The sequence below is a fragment of the Crocodylus siamensis genome, chromosome 3, assembly GCF_052110815.1.
Source record: "Crocodylus siamensis isolate JL-2025a chromosome 3, ASM5211081v1, whole genome shotgun sequence".
NCBI lineage: Eukaryota > Metazoa > Chordata > Crocodylia > Crocodylidae > Crocodylus > Crocodylus siamensis.
The window spans coordinates 197102683-197122080 of NC_143397.1; the positions used below are offsets into that span (position 1 = coordinate 197102683).

Below are 19398 nucleotides of genomic sequence, written 5' to 3' on the forward strand. Positions count from 1 at the left end.
ATGCCCACCAGGCTGCGGAGGCCCCTGGGGGGGGAGGGAAGCAGGGCTGCAGGGTGCATTTGGCCGACACAGAGAAGCTGCTCACCGCTGCGAGCTCCTCACTGCTTCCCTCCCCCAGGGCCTCCACAGCCCAGTGGGTATCACCCAGCACAGCAGAGTACTCTTTGCAAAAATGGAAAATCCACATTTTTCTGTTAAAAGGGGAAAAAACACTTTTTTTCATTTTTCCATGCAAAAACGGAAAGCCTGGATCCCTAGTTATCAACATCAAATACAAACAAATAATATTTGTATGCTTTAGTGTTATAAGTACTACTATTTAAAAGTTTACCACTCAGCACTTAAAAGTTTAAGTATTAATCAAAACAAAAAACAAAAAAAATGGACATTTTTCTAAACCTCCACAATCTGAGATGCAAAAGACAAGAAAGTTACAACACGTAAGAAATATTAAAAATGACAACAAAGGGATCCAAAACTAGGTCAATGAAAACAAGATCAGAGAAACTGTATGTCCACTGCTTGAAACAGTGGAACTATGAGTGGAAGACAAGTATAGCTCAGCTGCTCAAAACCTATTTTGCTTCAGTCTTATTCCAAGAAAAAAAAATACAATCAAACAACTAGCAAAATAGAAAAAAAAAGAGAAAGGACAAAGATTATGATAAATACAGAATGCAGAGCACTTCTGGATAATCTGAATGATTTAAAGACAGCAGAGCCTAATGGAATTCACCCCACCATGACAAAATAACTAGCTAAAGAAATCTCAGAGCCACTTGCCTAACATTTGCCAGCTTCTGGATGACAGCAAGATCCCAGAGTATTTGGGAAGGGAGAAAAGTGCTCATCTTTACAAAGAAAATAGCAAGAGAAGGACCCATGGAATTAGCAACTGGTCAACTAGAATCCAGCATTTGAGAAGCTACTAGAGCAGGGGTGGGCCAGATCAAGCCTGCAGCAGACTCTATTTCCCAGCAGTCCCTGCCTGCATTGCTACAGCTGTTTTCGATGGAAACCCTGGCAGCCATGGCGCCCTGAGAGCCTGGGATCAGGGTTTCCATAAGAGACCAGCCCCAGCAACACTGGCAGGGCACATGGCTGGGTGGGGAGCTGCTCTGGAGCTAGAATCTTGTGGGGGTGATGGCATGGTCTGGAGCCTGGGCAGAGCTGCAACGCATTACCTGCATGCCCCAGGCAGAAGCATGCAGGCAGCAGATCATGGCTCTGCCCCAGCTCTGAACCACGCTGTCACTGTTGCAAGATCCCAGCCCCAGCTGCAAAGCAGCTCCCCACCCAGCTGTGTGCCTTGCCAGCACTGCTGGGGCCAGTCTCCATGGAAACCCTGGCCCCATGCTGTGACAGTGCTATTACCGCTGGGATCTCCATGGAAACCAGCTGCATGGACATAGGCAGGGGCTGCTGGGAAACAGAGTCTGGCTGCCATTTTGCCCACCCTGGTACTAAAGCAAATGATAGAGAAGGGTTGGGCAAAATAAGGCCCGCAGGCCAAATCCAGTCTGCCAAGCCATTCTATCCAGTCTGCAGGATCCATTAAAATTTAGAAAATTAATTATCTGCCCATGGCTGCCTACCAAAGATGAGGAGGCACCAGCAGCAGCAAGACCCAGAGGCAGAGCAGCAAGGCCCACCTGGCCCTGCCCCCCATACAGAAGGCTCTGCAGCTTCTGGCCTGGCAACCCTTTGGCTGTTCCCCAGCACTCCCTCCACCTGAGTGGAAACTCAGATAAGATCAGACAGAGTGAGGGAAACTGCAGCTATCAGCCCACACCATGAGGCTCATGCTAGGTTAAACCAGATCCAAGCAGGACGAAATCAGTGGAGATCAGCCAGGAGGGAGGAGGGGACTGAAACTGCCGTGATCAGCCCATGCCATGGGTCCCACACCAGGCTGGGCTGGTTCCATGCTGGACCATATGGCAGGGAACTGGCCTGGCCTGGCCACGATGGAATAGGGGGTGGAAACCACCACAATGAACCCAGACTGGGTCCATGCCATGCCGTGCAGTCCCAGGCATGCAGCTGGGAACCACATGGTGCTGGCTGGAGTGGGCCAGAATGGCAGAGGTGGGCAGGAAGCGACAGCAAACGGGGAACAGCAGCAGCAGTGGCAGGAGGATATGCGGGAGCGAAAGTATGGAAGCAGCAGGGGAAGGGTGGCAATGGAAGTGGCAGTGCTGTGAGAGCGGCGGCAGCAGTGGGGGTCGGAGTGTGGGGAGGGGCGCAGCACACAGGGCTCACACTGGTGCCCCGAGGCCAGTGCAAACCCAGGACAGGGTAGCAAGAGCACAGAGCCTGGGCGCAGGGTCCTCCCTACTCCATTACACAAAGCTCACATGCAGTCCCCCAGAGCCACATGCCTCTGGGGAGAGCACTGTGTGATGGAGCTGGCAGCCCAGCCTCACTCACTGCTACAAACAGATCATGGGGAACAGGAGTGAGCTCCGTGCTACGGAGCTGGGCCAGCTCCGCCGCTCCCCCTGCCGCCCCAGCCAAGCCACCCCCCACACAACCCACCATTCCACCAAACACAGCCACACCCTCTCACCCCACACTGGAACCACATACCCCATACCCACACAAACCTCCATAGCCCCCACACATAATATACAAGAACAGGACTGTATTTTGAGCTATTATGCAATTGCCTCTAGATCAGTGCTTCTCAAACTATCTGATGTGGTGGACCAGCAATTTTTTTTTCTAGTGGGCCAGAGACCGGTGTCCGGTTCAGCCAGTGGCAGCAACTGCATGTAACAGCGCTACACAAACACGCAACCAGCTGTTTCTCTCTCTTTCCTCACCTCGCACGACATGATGTCACCTGGAATGTTGGAATGTACGAACTGTGGCGCTATTACATATCAATGTTATGCTTCTGAAAATATATTTCTTTCTTTCCTGGCAACTCACTGCAGACCAGCGAATATATTTCTTTTTTTCCCGGCAACTCACTGTGGACCGACGACCAGTAGCTTGTGGACTGGCACCGATCCACAGACCACCACTATGTGAAGCACTGCTCTAGATACACTATGCAAACACACAAATCAGGACAAAAATATTTTTAAATAAAATTAAAGCAAGTTATAGGACCTGTTCTATTCTTCAGTATATGATTAGTGGGGGGGGCTGTTGGTTTCCAGTTTCAAGACGGCAGCACCCACCCTCCCAAAATGAGTACTTCCAGGACAAGGGGAGTGACTTCCGGTGGCAATAGTCAGGGGCTAGAGGTGGGAATTCCAGTCCCAAGATTGCAACCACGGGACAGGGCACCTCCCAAGGGGCAGAGCTACCCTTCCAGCCCTTAACCGCTCACCAAAACTCATTAAGCTGCCCTCCAGCTGAAATAATTGCCCACCCCTGTTACAGAGCAACAATCAATTTTTAATACTGGGAGAATTTAATACCAGTGATCACTAGCAGCCAGCATGAATTGGTTGTTAATATACCATGCCAAAGCAACTTGATTTTCTTCTTCAATACAGTTATTTTTTTGGTGAATCACAGTTACACAATGGATGTACTTATACCTGAAATTTAGCAAAGACCAACTCAGTCCAGACCCACACACCACTCCCATAAATAAACTGGAGAAATGTAGGTTAGACAGAATTATCACAACTGACTGACTAATTGCAAGCAAAGAGTAACCATTAATGGATCAATGCCAGACTGGTTAAAAGTCTCAAGTGAGGTTCAATGTGGGGTTTTTCCTGAGTCCAATGCTGCTGAACCTTTTTTTTTTAAACTAATTTATTGGATGTAGAAACAGGAAGTATGTGTATCAAATTTGTAAATAACAAAAAAAACTAGGAGTTGCTGCAAATACTCTGGAGGATAGCATTAAAGGTTAAAAATATTTTGTAGTTTGTAGCCCGATTCCCCAGTTAATCAAAATTAAATTCAACCAGCACAAACAAGGTATCATACACAGGGGTGAAAACCAAATGTACAAACACAGAAAGGAGGAGAACCTGTTTGGTATTTCCAAGGAGGATAGGAAGGGATAGGCATAATGGATCACAAACTTGGTACACGTCAACAATATAATATATTTCAAAATTGCAACTGCTTTTTAAGTCATGGGAAGACATGGGAGAAGAGAATGCAACTCTACTCAGACCTGATTAAGCTTCAGTTGGAGTACTGTGTTCAGCTGTGCACTGAGTTTTAGGAAGGCTGTAAAGAAACTAAGAAGATTCAGATGCAAGTAACAAAGATAATAAAGAGGTTGGAGTACAAACCTTATGAGGAAGAACTGAAGACACTAGGCATTTACTTTAGAAAAGAGGAGATTAAAGGCAGAGGGTTAAGGGGGAACAGGATAGTAGTTTCCAAATATCTGAAATGCTGCCATAAAAAACTGTTCTCCCTTGCCACAGACGGTAGGACAAGAGGTAACCGATTTAAAACTACAGCTTCCAAACTACAAAGATAACAGAATAAACTGCCTACAAAGCTGCAGAATTTCCTTCACCCAAGGTTTTCTAAAGAGGCTGGATAAGCATCTGCCTGCAGTGATATAGAAATAGGGAATACTGCATTTGTGCAAGGAGTAGAACCAGATGAACCTTGAGGTCCCTTCTAACTGTAGGATCCTATGGCAACAGGCTGTGTACAGATGTGAACCCCCTCCCGCCACAAAAAAAAACAAAACAGGGCATTACTTTCAGCTCAGCATGTCCCTGCACTGAGCCCAGCACATGCTCAGAAGAGGCATCGCATTAGTTTGACCTTGCAAGTGCCTAATCTATACAGATGTTGGAGGAGCCAGGTCAAACTAACGCACTTTCGCTTCTGGTAAAACACTACTGTTGGGTTTTTCTTCCACATCTGTCAGTGGCTATAAGCATTACAGTTCTACTGGGAGAATCACTGTTCTCCTAATAGAAATGGAAAGCATAAAAGTAGTTCACCTAATTTCTCCTGGGGCAGGCATGGTCCTTTTGGGAGAAAGATCTTCCAGCTATCAACCTGGAAAGTCTTCCTTGTGAGACAGTGAACAACTGCACATGCAAATGCTTGTATGCCCCACTCCCAGTCTGGCCCAGAAGGGGAGTGAAGAAGTAGGACAATGCTCCCTGCGCTTCCCTAGTTCAGGACTACCAGGTCAGGAGAATGGGTAGAAGGCATAGCCCCTCTACTTCAGTCCCCTCAGACCAGTCCAGGAAGGGTCTGGACAAAAGCCCCTAACACAGTCCCCCCCGACCAGGGACCTTCGTCTGACCAGTGGGCCAGAGTGCTCTGCCACAATGCTCAGCTGACTCAGCTCCTGGTGCCTGGGTAGTGAACATAAGACCAGCCACTCTTTTCCCCCACACCTACTCCCCAAACCCAGTCCCTGGTTCTGGGAGCAGGTGGGGAGAGGGGAGGGAAGGGAGGAAGGGGAGGTTGCCCTCTGCTCCCAAAACCGCTCCAATTCAAATATTACAATAAAAAATAATTTCATTTTAAAAAGACCAAGAAATGTACGTTACATGGCATTTAAAGGTAGAAAAAGTGTTGTTACATTCAATGTTCAACTGAATTCCTTTTGTTAGAACTATTCTCTTCCATAAATTTAAATCCTCTTCATTTGAATTTGTGGGAGTTTGTGGAAGAAAAAGATCCACAATATAACAATAGTAATTTCTTTACTGTCCGAGCCCCCAAGGTCTGGAACAGTCTGCCAGCGGAGGTGGTTCAAGCACCTACATTGAACACCTTCAAGAGTAAACTGGATGCTTATCTTGCTGGGATCCTATGACCCCAGCTGACTTCCTGCCCTTTGGGCAGGGGGCCGGACTCCATGATCTCCCGAGGTCCCTTCCAGCCCTGATGTCTATGAAATCTATGAAACACCACCATAAAAAAAAAAAAAAGCAATGACACAAGAGACAAGCAGATCTGTTCCACAAACACATGCACATGAATTAGAGCAAGTCTTGGTAAGGGATAGCCAGGAAAATCAATGAGCTACTATAAAACAAGACAAAACCCCTGAAACATTTTTTTTTTTTTTTAAAAAGGATGAGGAAATTGAGACATGTGACAATGCTTTCATCATAAAAGCAACAACTGCCACCAGCAAAAACCACAAAAACCTGAAAGCAAACTTCCTGATACAGATGTTACATCTGAACTCAGCAATTAAAACAAGTATACATCTCTGACATAATTCCACCTGAACCAATGTTTTTTTGGATAATTCAGGAGTCTAACTATTACAGTTTGCAAGGAATCTGCAGCAGTACATTCACAGGGGGATAACAAGCAATAAAAAGGAAAAAAAATGATTTTACTCCACCACCAATTATCAGGTTTTCATAAACAGGTTGTCAACACTAACCAATTTAAGAGAGAATATCATTCTTATTGTGACCACTCCAACAGGCAAAGGGCTGATGCTGCGGACATTAAAAATCCAGAAATTGTTGTCTTCTTGCAGACAACTCTGCAATGCTAGAACAAAAATGTAAAGAACAAAGGGGGAAATATTCAGCATCACAGCCATGCTTTCTCCTGAACCTGAACTGTTCAGTACCAAACCATTATATTTTGGCAACAAACTCACAGGAAGCTTCGACTTTTGGGAGAACAAACACTCAAGCTTAAAGACCACCCACCCAAACCATGGCCCCTACACAAACCTTTCCCAAAATGTGATATCCTTGATCCAACGCACTGAGTACCCACGTAGTTGTAGTGGGGGCAAAACTAAACAGCAGCTACTCACCAGAATTAATTCTTGCAGAAAGGACATAGATGCATCTACAACAGTAGGAGCATGTTTCCCACAGAAACATGGTTCCATCCCTGACCTCCCACCGCCCTCGCACTCAAGGGAAACCTAGGTTTAAAAGGCGAATTTGGGGGCAAGAACTTATAAGCTGGCTGGACCCTAGGACACTGGTATTGGCTTAGAGCATCTTATCAGCCACTTGACCCATCTTCTTTTTGACAGGCCTTGAGCAGTTGAAAGGAAGTAGGTTCTTGGGGGACAACTGTGTGTCTGCCACCCCTAGCAATTCTCCCCCCCCAGTTAAATTAAAACGGGCTTCCACAAAGCCCAGCTCAGCTTCCCAGGTTGGGCCAGCTGCACGGTTGGACAGAATCGGGTCCAACAGAAACCATCGCCCTATGAAACCTGACTGCATGAAGCTGCTCAGCCAGCACAAGCCCCTCAGCTGCATCCACTGGGAAGGAGGAATCTGGCGGAGGGAGCCCAGTAGGGTGCCAGCCCAGCACCCCGTGGGGGTCCCACAAGCCCCTCATGGGCTGTCCTGCCCTCGGAGCACATGGGATGGGGGGGGGCACAGGGCTGCCTCGCCTCACCTGCGAGAGCTGCCGGGGGTTGGGGCAGCCGAAGAGCGCGGAGCTGGAGCTGAAGCTGATGGCGCCCCGGCGGCTGAGGACGTGCTGCGGGACCGGCCTGTCCAGGGGCAGCACCGGCAGCTGGTAACATACTTCCATTGAAGAGCCGCGGCGCCCCCGCCGCCGCAGCCGGGCCCCGGCTCCTCCTCAGCGCCGCCCCCCGCAGCCCGCAGAGGCCGGGCCCCAGCTCCTCCCCCGCGCCCGCCCGCCCGCCGGGCTCTGCCGCAGCCTCGGCGCGCTCAGCCCCGCATGGAGGCCGCGCGGGGGGGGCGGGCGCGCGGGGGGCTGCGGCGCGCGCTGCTATTGTCCGACACGCGACGGCGGGCGGGGGAAGGACCGCGGCCAGGAGGAGGGGGTGGGGGCAGGGGGAGGAGAGGGAGCTGCGCGCTCGAGCGCGCGCGGAGACCCCGCCCCGCCCCGCCCCTGCCGGCGCAGCTCCGAGCGAGCGGAGCTCACGAGCGCACGGGCGCTGATGAAGGCCCCAGGCGGACCCAGCGTGCGCTTGCGGCGCGCGGAGCGTCATCACGTCACACACCCCCGCCGCGGCCGAGGGCAGGTCCGGCTCGCCGGCACTACCCCCTAGTGCGCATGCGCTGTGCCGTGCGGCCCAGCTGCAATGGTGGGGTGCGCGGCTGTGCGTGCAGTGTGTTCTGATGCCGGACACACACCCACACCCCATGCCAGTGGGCATTCCGCAGTGACTGGGGGAGAGGGGCGGAACTCTGCTGCAAACACTCCTCCTTTCACCTCGGGCATCTGCTCCCTCACTTCTGGGAGCTGAGCAGTACCTGTGTTAAGAACCGACTCGTTCATGACGGGGCTTGTTCACCTCCCTGCGGCGGGGGGAGCAGGGAGAGCCGGAACCTGCCCGACGCACCACCTCCTCACACCTGAGCCTGCCTTCGTCTACTTATCTGCTCTAACACTTCCTCAGGCCCTGTGCCCTGGCTGCATCATGGCACCAAACCCTGATTTAGAGAGGCTGCGGGCTGCCAGAGCACTGTGGTGCCAGCCCAAGTCCGTGGCAGCCTCTCGCACACCCCAAACACGAGAGTCTGCAAAGCTCAGAGGGGAGCAAAGGCATCAGACCTGGGGTCAGACCTAGACTCCCCCTTACCCTTGGCTCCCACCGGGTTTTCTTTCCAGTCCTACCCAGCACAAGGAGTGGGGAAGAGGAAAATCAGGGGCCTAGTACCAAGTCACAGGAAAGGGGAGGATTGGGTTTGCCAAGACTGTCAAACAGGCCAGGAAGCTTTGCTGGTACTTGCTTTTCACCATTTTTTAAACATTGAAATGTATGGGTTTAGGTCAATTATATTCAAATACTCATGCCAGGTCATTAAATTACAGATATAAATGTTGCACATGGAACTGTAATAAAGCTGAGTGGCTCTACAGATGCCACTGGTACTGCTGCTGAAGAAATTCCCTGGTACAAGGTATACATCCACTACAGTGTCTCCATCTGTGGTCTTTAAGCTTTGTAGTTTCAAGATGCACCACAATAGTCTCATGGCACCCCTCGGAAGATGCCTCTTAATTTTCACTCATTTTTGGATCATAGAAAACTAACAGAGCAACTTTTCTGTTGCAAAGCACTCAGGAAGAACACATCAGAATATGTTTAACACTACAAATTCCTATTTAAATCGCTGGGTTTATTTTATAAATCACATTTGCACATCTAATAATGCTAATATTCTGTGGTACCCCATTGCCAAGGCACCCTAGGAGCTACAACACCCTCGTTGAGAATCACTGGGCACTTCTACAAGTTCATTAATATGCCTTTGCTACTGCACATTAAGTTTAGTACCTCTAATATGAGGTACTACATAAAGGCACATTAGCCCGCACTAACACTCAGTAGCAAAGACAAATGGCTTTTTTTTGTGACAATGTGCAGTAGACTAATTCTACTGCATTAGCACATTAGTACAGTATTGCCATGAGGCACTAATGCACAGTAAAATAGGTGACTGCACATTACGGTGTCTTATGTACACCCACTGATTTACATCCTGTATTCCCCGCACAGGTTGGCGCTGGTACAAGCAATAGACACTGGAGCACAGGACTTCTTACCTGTAAAATGCTCTGAGCAGGGTGCATTCCTTTTAATCTTGTAGTACTGGCTTCCACAAGCACTCAAAAATTTTGAATCAAGCATCAGATATCATGGATTTCTTTCAACAAATGTGTCTTTAAAATGTAATTGATTTGCTTATGAGCCTTTAGAGTTAATTTTTCAGGTTTTTTCTTTTAAAAATACATGAAAAGTTCAAAAGGTCAATGGAATATTAATCATTTAAATAATCAACAAAGTACCAGTACTCGAACTTTAAAAAAAGGCATCAAATATTGAGACTGATAACTATATAGATAAAATTAAACCAGGCAGATAAACCAGGCAGCTGTAACCCTTTGTTGTTTGCTTACAAAAGCTTATGTCATATATACATCTCTGATTTGGTTAGTCTATAACCAAAGGTGCAAATCCACCCTGCCTTCTTCCTGACTTCAGACTAATATAGGTAACTACCTCTCACCTTGAGGGAATATCCTTTTAACTCCCCCTATGAACTATTGGTATGTTCTGCTTTACATTTCTCTCTAGTAAAAGATTTAAAGTTAGGAGATTAAATTTGTTTCAGGAATCAAAACTATTATTCAGTACCTATTTAAACCTTTTTTTTTTCAAAATGACTCAGCTGCCTAACTTTGTGTAATACATTTTTAAATGTTTGCTTATTTACTGGCAGTAAGGTTAAGACTTCACATGATACCAGTCATATATACTTAGTTACACAGCTTTGGACCCTATTTGGAAACAATTGTTAGTTATAGGCAGTGATAGAGGAAATACGATATAAATGTACTGCTATATATTCCACTCTATGTTAGGAATGTAATAATAATGATGATAATAATAATAATTTAACAGACAAACAATTTATTTTAGTTGATGAATAGCTTGTGAGATTCAGTTCTGTTCTGGGTGACTAAAATGACTGAGTCTAGTGAAGATTTATTTTTCTTCAAAGTAATAAATGCATCAGAAGATGTGTCCCCACATGCAGGTGTGTGCACTTGCAATGGCAAAAAAAGTAGTGGCACAAATTTGTGCCGCTTGATTCAATATTTTTTGCCACTGCACACACCCCTGTACATGTGTTATGGAGTTGAACAAAATACCCCACTTCAGGGAAACTGTCATTTCCCTGTTCCTCCTGGCTCCTGGGGTGCTGGATGAGCCAGGGCAGAACTAAAGGAGGGGAGATGCTTTGGATGGCAGCCAGAGCATCTCCTAGGAGGACTGAGCCTCCACGTCTGAAGCACAGGACATTGAATACACATGACACTGCAGGCACATCAATTAGAACAGCTTTCAGAGCCACTCTAATTAAAGTGCCCCCCCCTCACAACCCAGGAGCATATGTATAGCTGCCCTGTCTGATCTGATTTACCACTCACTCAATTCTTATATTTGGTACTAGTAAACCAGGTAAGACTATTGCCTGTAAGCCAATAAAGTGAAATGAAGGGATGGGTTGGCGTGTGCAGTTAAACATTCCTACATTCCTTTGTCTTAACCTAACAGAGGCAATTTATGCTTATAAGACAAGTCAGTATCAAAAGGATTAGCTTCATGAGCTCAGCTTTTAGTTCACATAAAATCTCAAGTCCTATTACCAGATTTGTGCCTTCTTGAATTGTACTGCAGAGTTAGATTTAATGCAATAGCAGCACCACTTTATTTTAAGCTGAGACTAACTGATTGATTAGCAGCTGATATTTCTAGCTTTAAAACAATCACATGCTGACTTAGATTGTCTTAAAAACTGGTAGTCTCATGGAGGCCTAGGAAAGGCTTAATAACCCAATTGGGCTCATTTAGTGAAAGCATTCTTCAGAAACAGTCTTCTCTGAATACAGAGATAATTTAAAAATAAAAGTGCTTTACAATCCATATGAACAGAGAGGTCGTCTTAAAAGCCAATATGACCAAAGAGGGGACAGCATGGTTTCCAGGGAAAATTTGGGGTTATTTAATTAAGGGGTTCCCGATATACAAATTTAAACATGTAGTTTCTAGGGCTGTGCAGAGCAGGTAATATTCGATTTGACAGCCATGTCAAATATTGAACCGGGTACCACTTCAATTTGCTGTCTGCTTCGAGTCGAAGCAGGTCCAGTTTGACTCAACGTCAAAGCTCAAGTCGAATATTCGAGCTGCTTCGACTTCCCCATAGGCTATAATGGGGAAGGTCAAAGCAGGCTATAACTTTGGCATTTCTTGTCTGATCTTGATGAAACACGCAGGAATGGTAGCTCCTGAGGAGCCCACAAAGCATGCCAAGGTTCAACAAGATAGGTTCAGGGGGTGCAGAGAAACTGCACCCCAAATTCTTAAGAGCAAACTGCCTGTAACTTCTACGTGCAAAGCCACAAGGAGCTCAAACTTGCAGAAATGGTAGCTCCTGAGGAGCCCACAAAGCCTGCTAACTTTCAACAAGATAGGTTCAGGGACTTCAGAGAAACAGCACCCCAAATTTTTGAGAGAAAACCTCCTGTGACTTCTGTGTGGAAAGCCACAGGGAGCTCAAAACTGCAGGCTTGCTAGCCCCTGAGGAGCCCACAAAGCCTGCCAACTTTCATGGTGATAGGTGCAGGGGTTTGAGGGAAACTGCACCTTAGGCTACTGACAGACAAAACTCGTGATCCAGATGGAGTGAGGAGGGCGGCATTTGCTCTGTCTGCACCTGGAGCTCGGGGACGCCCAGCAGCGGGAGGTTCACCTTGAGGAACACCAGCTGCTCCACCAAAGCAGGATCCAAGCAGGTGCGGTGGGGTGTCACAACATCCGCAGCCATGCTGAACACCCTCTCGCTTGGCACACTAGTCAGTGGACAGGACAGGTATTCCCAGGCAACTGTGGCCAGATCCAGCCACATCGGCCTGCAGGTTGCCCAGTAGGCCAAGGGGTCACAGTCCAAGGGCTCCACAGGCTCAGCAAGATAGGTAGACACCACGGTGTGAGGGCTGTCTGCCTGATCCTGGGGTCTGGTGGGTCTGGAACCCCTAATGTATGCCATGGCCTTAGTCCATATTGGCAGCGCCTGTGGTAGAGGGGAAGACTGGCTCGTGGATGGCAGGCTGGGTTCAGGCAGTGGGTCCCCCTGTTCCACTTCCCCTCGCCTCCGCCGTTCCGCCTTCATCACTTTCTTAATAAATACCTCCCTCCAGTGACTCTGTCTCACTGCCACATATGGTGCCCTTTACTCTTGGGTCACAGATGGCAGCCAGCATATGCATTGTGTTGGACCCCAAGAGTTCAAGCCTTTTCCTAAGGCCCTCCTTCAGCCGCCTCACCAGTGCCTGCGCATCTGATGAAAGCGGCCTGCCCCAGCCAGGAACATTGGCCCCCAGGAAGCTCTCCATTTGGCTGCGGAGCTCCTTCACTATGGGGACCACCTGGCTGAGGAAGGCATCAGCAGCACTGAGGGTCTCAGTGGCCTTGAGGAAGGGCTTGAGGACCAGAAAGATCTGGGAGATGGCATCCCACTCAGCTTTGGTCAGGGGGCCACTGATTCCAATCTCCCCGAGCAAGGCCAGCTCATGGATGGCCTTCTGTTGCTCCACCGAGTCTCCACATCCTGTATGAGTCTGCTCTGCGGGACATTTAGCTCTGCTTGTTTGTCCTGCAGCATCTTGCCCCCCTTGATGCTCCGGTGGAAGTAGCCTGCCACCTTGCTGCATCTGGAAATGAGCCTGCTGGTGTTGCTGGCGCCATCTCTGACAGCCCTGTCCCCCTCCAAGACATCCCTCACAATCTGATGTAAATTGTGTGCCACACAGCGAATACCAGCAAAGTTAGCATCACGGACTGCCTTGACCATATTGGCCCCATTGTCGGTGACCATGAAGCCGCAGGCGAGCTCAGCCTGCCCAACGCCCAGCCATCCCTGCACCATGTGGTTCATAGCCCCCCTTATCTTTGCTGCTGTGTGGGACTCATCCATCACCTTGGCGTGAAGGAGAGCCCACTGACGGTCTGACTGGCCACACCAGTGCCCTGTGAGGGAAAGGTACGCATGATCTCCACGCCGGCTGCTCCAGATGTCCGAGGTGAAGTGTATGGTCACCTGCGGTCCTGCCTTGTGCAGCTCCTCCCTCAAGTGCTCCCTGCATGCTTCATATAGGGAGGGCACCACCATCCTGCTGAAGGTGGTGCATGCGGGCACCTAGTAGGATGGAGCCAGCAGTGCCAGGAGCCACCTGAACCCTGGCTGCTCAACAAAGGTGAAGGGCTGGCCATCCAGAGCAAGCATCTCCCCAGTGGTCTGAGTGACCTTGCTCACATTTGCAACTGGTCCCTTTTGCCCCCAATGTTCCAGGGTGCCCTGCCTCTGCTGTGGGGGGACGGGGGCCATGGAGCGAGCAGGGACCATTCCTGTGGCAAAGGGGAGGTACCTGCAGAGATGATTCAGCGTCCCCGAGGTGGTCATGCGCTTTGTTCCCTTGCCCCGGCTGATTTTGGCTCGGCAGTGCACACAGATAGCAAACGCGGGATCATTTGCCAGCTCATAATGATCCCAGACCATGCTAGTACTAGGCCTTTCCCTCTGGCAGGCGGGTGCATCTGTGGATGCTGCTGAACTCTCCCCCTCTTCAGCAGTCAGAGGCACAGCAAGAGAAAGAGCGGACTCAGCTGAACCACTTGCCTTCACCTGTACAGAGGCACCTTCTGAAGTGCCTTCTGGGAAAGACCTCGTGGCTTGAAAGGAAAAAACCTGAGGGGTGTCGAGCACAAACTTGACTGATTCCTCCTCCTTCCCCCTCCTTCCCTTACCAGGGCACTGAGATCCAGGTCCAGCGCCAGCTCTTCTTCTGGAGCTGGGAGGCTCAGCATAGGCAGTGACACAGGGGTGGAGTGTGCTGCTGTGCTGGTTGCAGTTATGGTGGGAGAGGTTGTGGCTGCTGTGTCTGGACATGAGAGAGTTTCAGGCACAGGCAGTGGCTCTGGTGGCGCCGCTGCTCCCCTGTCTTTACCACTTGTAGCAGCCTCAACCCTTGTAGCAGGAGGAAAGAGGCTGCGTCTGAGTTTGGTCGGGGAGAAACTGCAGCTTTCCTGCTTGCATCCCGCCTTGCTCCCCTTCATGCAGGCTGGCCAGTGTGGCCACCTACCTTTCCACCCCATTTCATAATGTGTTCCTTCTTATGTAAACTGGAACCTCTAAGTGTGCTGTGCGCCGTGGATTAGATTTCTGGATGTTATGTAAACGTGTTTGTGTGTGTAGATAATATATTGAGAAGCGTTGGTGTGGTGGAAAGAATGAATGATGTATAAATAAATAAATAAATAAATAAATATATATAAACTAAATTCCTATATATAGAATAGATCCTAGGCTACTATTAATCCTATCCAATATAAGCGTAAACTAATATGAAAAGTAGTTATAAAATAAAAGCACCAAGTTCTCAGAAATCCCTGTTGCTAGCGTTGCAAGCAGGGAATCTGTTGAAGATCAGGGCTTCCAGCTGTCATGATCTGATGCAGAGGTGGAGAACATTTTTTTTTTTTCCTGTTTTTTTGCACTGGTCCTGGAAACACTGCAATACCAGGTCAATGCATGGAGTGGATGGAGCAAGCTCCGGTTCCACCACCCAACACCAAAAAGAATCTGCTCAATATAGACCTTGGATGGAGGACATATCAGAGACAATCACCTGCCCTGGGAAAACCACCTAATCGATCACAGTATCTCCCCACCTGATTGATCATGGTGTCTCCCCTGATAGATTAGTACAGGCCATCTGAATAACAGCAACTCAGAAACTGACCCCAAGGCAGAAAGCAGGCGAGCTGAAAAACTGCTGCCTTTTATGCATTTTCTCTGGCCCTCCCCCAGAGCACTGGGATTGGAAGGGACCTCAGAGAATGCTGACAGGTCACTGGCCAGCCACACGTCAGTCATGAAAGCACTCCTTCCCCCGCTCCCCCTCCCTCCCCTTACTTCCCGTTTTTTCCCCCCTGGCACAGGGAATCCAGTATAGGCAAGTCAAATATTCGACCCTTGTCAAATATTTGACCCGCACTGTTAATATTTGACTCACGCTATTAATATTCGACTTCCGATATTCGATTCGACAGCTATTCCACCAGCTGCTATTCGACTCAACTTTCACTTTTCAAGGTCAAATATGTCAAATATTTGTCAAATCGAATATTAAGTCGAAGCTTTGCACAGCCCTAGTAGTTTCCCCCTTGCTGAATTAGAACCTAGGTGGAGTACCTAGGAAAGAGGAATCCCCAGCACACCTACAGGTTGGGGGATGACCTCCTCAGCAGCTCAGAGGCTGAGAGAGATCTTGGAGTCATAGTTCACTCCAAGATGAACGTGAGCCAGCAGTGCAACGAGGCCATCAACAAAGCCAATTGCACCTTGTTGTGTATTAGCAGATGCATGACAAACAGATCGAGGGAGGTAATCTCCCCCTCTATGCACTAGTCATGCTACAGTTGGAGTACTGTGTTCAGTTTTGGGTGCCGCATTTCAAGAGGGACACAGAGGATCTGGAGAGGGTTCAGAGGAGGGCCAGCCACATGATTAGTAGTCTCTGTGAAAGACCCTATGGGGAGAGGTTGAGAGATCTGGATCTTTTCAGCCTATACAAAAGATGGCTAAGGGGTGACATTGTGGCCGCCTATAAATTTATCGGGGGAAGACAGCAAGGAATTGGGGATGCACTGTTTTCCAGAGCGCCCCAGGGAATAACTAGGAATAATGGGTGCAAACTAGTGGAGAGTAGATTTAGGTTAGACATTAGGAAGACCTTTTTTACAGTAAGGGTGGCCAGAGTCTGGAATGGGCTTCCAAGAGAGGTGGCACTGTCTTCAGAGGTCTTCAAGAGGAGACTTGCTAGTCACCTGGCTGAGGTCGTCTAATCTCGGTCCTCTTTCCTGCCAGGGGCAGGGGGTCGGACACAAGGATCCATTGGGTCGCTTCCAACTCTATAATCTATGAATCTGTGAGTGCATGTCTTATTGGAGGAAAGGGGATAAATGCGGTATTTTTTATTTTATTTTGTTGTGGTAGAATCTAGGAGTGCCCATGCTTGACCAAGGTCTCACTGTGATACACACTAAACAAGCATATAACAAAAAGATGGTCCTTGCCCTGAGAGGCTTCAAATCTAATTATAAGATGGGAAACAATGCAAATACATAAGGGCAAAAACAGCATCTTGGAGACAGAATTGAATACCATAAAAAGCAGTGTTCACAACACACCAATGATCTAAACATTATCAAGATTTTATAGGCACTTAATAGAATCATAGAAAATAAGGATTAGAAGGGACATCAGGAACTCTATTAGTCCAATCCCTTGCTCAAAGCAAGATCATTACTAGTCATTTCATCCCAGACAAAGCTTTGTCTACCCAGGTCCTAAAAACCTTCAAGGATGGAGATTCCATAACCTCTCTGAGTAGCCTGTTCCAGTACTTTACTACCCTCCTATGCAACCTAAAACTATTGCTCCTTGTCTATTTGCCAACACTGAGAACAGTCTAGCTCCTTCTCTTTGTAACCAGACTTCAGCTAGTTGAAGGCTGTTATTAAATCCCCACCCCAGTCTTCTCTTCTCCAGACTAAGGCCATTCCCTCAGTTTCTCCTCATAAGTCATGTCCCCAGACTCCTAACCATTGTCATTGCCCTCCACTAGACTCTCCAATTAGTCAACATACTTTGTAGTGGGGGGGCCCAAAACTGGCCAAAGTACTCCAGATGTGGCCTCACTGGTGCTGAAGACAGGGGAATACTCACTTCCCTTGATCTGCTGGCAGCACTCCTACTAAGGCAGCCCAGTATGGTGTTACCCTTCTTCACAAGGTACACCACTGGCTCATATTCAGCTTATTGTCCATTGTAACACTCAGGTCCTTTTCTGCAGAGCTGCTGCTTAGCCAGTCAGTCCCCAGTCTGTACAGATGCATGGGACTGTTCCATCCTAAGTGCAGTAATTTACACTTGTCCTTATTGAACTTCATGAGATTTCTTTAGATCCAATCTTCCAATTTGTCTAGGTCTCTCTGAATCCTAGCCTTACCTTCCAGTAAGTTTACTACTAACCCCCAGATTGGTGTCACCTGCAAACTTCACAGTCAGGGTGGCTAGGATCTGAAACCAACTTTCAAGTGAAGTGGTGATGGCTCCTGCCCTAGGGATCTTTAAGAGGAGGCTAGATGTCTACCTGGCTGGGGTCATTTGAGCCCAGTTTTCTCTCCTGCCCAGGGCAGGGGGTCAGACTTGAAGATCTACAAGGTCCCTTCCGACCGTCAGACTTGAAGATCTACAAGGTCCCTTCCGACCCTACTTCTATGAATCTTCTATGAATCTATGAACTTGCTGAGGCTGTACTCCACCCCATCTTTCAGATCATTGATGAAGATAGTGAGAAAAAACAGCCCACAGCCCCAGAACTGAGCCCTGGGGCACTCCACTTGATACCAGCTGCCACCTAGAAACTGAGTCATTGATTATTACCCTTTGAGCCCAACAATCCAGCCAGTTTTCTATCCACCTTACAGTCCATTCATTCAACCCTTTGTGCTTTTTCTCACTTGCAAGAAAGTTGTGAAAGAATGTTGCCAAACTCAAGGTATATCATATTTTCTGCTCTCCCCACATCCGTCATCTCATCCTGGAAGGCAATCACGTTGATTAGTTATGACGCGTCCTTGGTGAATCTATGCTGACTGCTCCTAATCATCTTCTTCTCCTCCAAGTGCTTAGAAATGGATTCCTTGAGGACCTGCTTCATGTGTTTTCTGGGACTGAAGTGAGGCTATAGTTCCCCAGGTCTGTAGTTCCCCAGGTCCTTCTTCTTTCCTTTCTTAGAGTTGGGCAATATATTTGCCTTTTTCAAATTGCCCAGGACCTCTCCCGATCACCATGAGTTTTCAGAGTTAATGTCTGCTATCATATCTGCCAACTCCCTCAGCATCCTCAGGTGTGTTGTGTCCTGCCCCATTGGCTTGTACTTGTCCAGCTTTCCTAAATAGTAGGTCTGTGTGAAGCACCAAATGTTTGTTTCAGATTCGGCTGATTTGAAGAGACAGCGATTCGATTTGGTGATTTGAATCACTGGCCTGATTAGATTCGGCCAATTCAGATCCAAAGATTCAGCTCCAATTCAGAGATTTGGTCATAGACTAAACAGGCAGCAGTCCTCGACCACACTGGACACATCTGCTTTGAGCTGGTAAGTCTGTTGTGGTGGGCAGAGGAGGAAGGAAAGGGGCGTTGGGGGTGGGGTGCAGATCAATGCCTCCACATCAAGGGAGGGATTGGGGCTGGGGCTGGAACAGGCTGCCCAGCCGGGGTGAGGGAACATGGGACTCAGGTAGGGGGACTTACACCACTGTGTGCCACTGCATGCCACCAGTCTGGGAGGGCAGTCCTTGACTATGCTGGACACAGCTGCCCTGGATCTGCACAGGGCAGGCTGGGCCAGGCTGCACTTGAGATGGGCAATGGAAGGCACTGGGAGCGGGGGCTCTGCCCTGCCACCACTTGTCCAGCCAGGGTGTGGGGGCATGGGATGCAGGCACAGGAGCGCTGGGAGCGAGGGCTATGCCCTGCTGCTGCTTGCCCAGCCGGGATCAGGGGGTGTGGGACAGTGCCACTGCGCTGCCTCGGACAAGTGGCCCACAGCAGTGGAAGCCACTCCAGCCTCCCTGCACCTCCCATACAAGCCACGGCTTTGCCCCACTGCGCCCTCAGCTGGGCAAGCAGTGGCAGGGCATGGGGGTGGGCATATGCACCTGGATTGGTGCCTGCAGCCCCCTATAACCCCCACTCCACTGTGCTCTACGAGGCAGGTGGAGCCAGAGCTGTGCCCAGGCTGTGGCTGGGGCTAGCCGCCCAGAGCGCAACCCTGACTCCACCTGCACCACAGAGTGCAGCCCAGTGGTAGGCAGCTGGGGCTAGCCTCCCAGAGCACAGCTCG

General features: G+C 48.8%; 1 protein-coding gene and 1 pseudogene across 3 annotated transcripts in view; both read right to left on the reverse strand.

Moving 5' to 3' along the window:
- The window catches only part of PDE7A (phosphodiesterase 7A), a 130961-nt gene extending 123088 nt beyond the window's left edge, over positions 1 to 7873 (reverse strand). For 2 of the 3 annotated variants that reach the window (XM_090040076.1, XM_090040078.1), the window contains exon 1: positions 7339 to 7871. In XM_090040076.1, the coding sequence (XP_089896202.1) occupies positions 7339 to 7476 (138 nt within the window). In that variant the 5' untranslated portion in view covers positions 7477 to 7871. Of the gene's footprint in view, positions 1 to 7338 lie in introns of all 3 variants that reach the window. The other variant, XM_090040074.1, reaches the window with a different exon arrangement.
- Positions 7874 to 14969: 7096 nt separating this feature from the next.
- On the reverse strand, positions 14970 to 15098 carry LOC149869297 (U2 spliceosomal RNA; annotated as a pseudogene).
- Positions 15099 to 19398: the final 4300 nt, after the last annotated feature.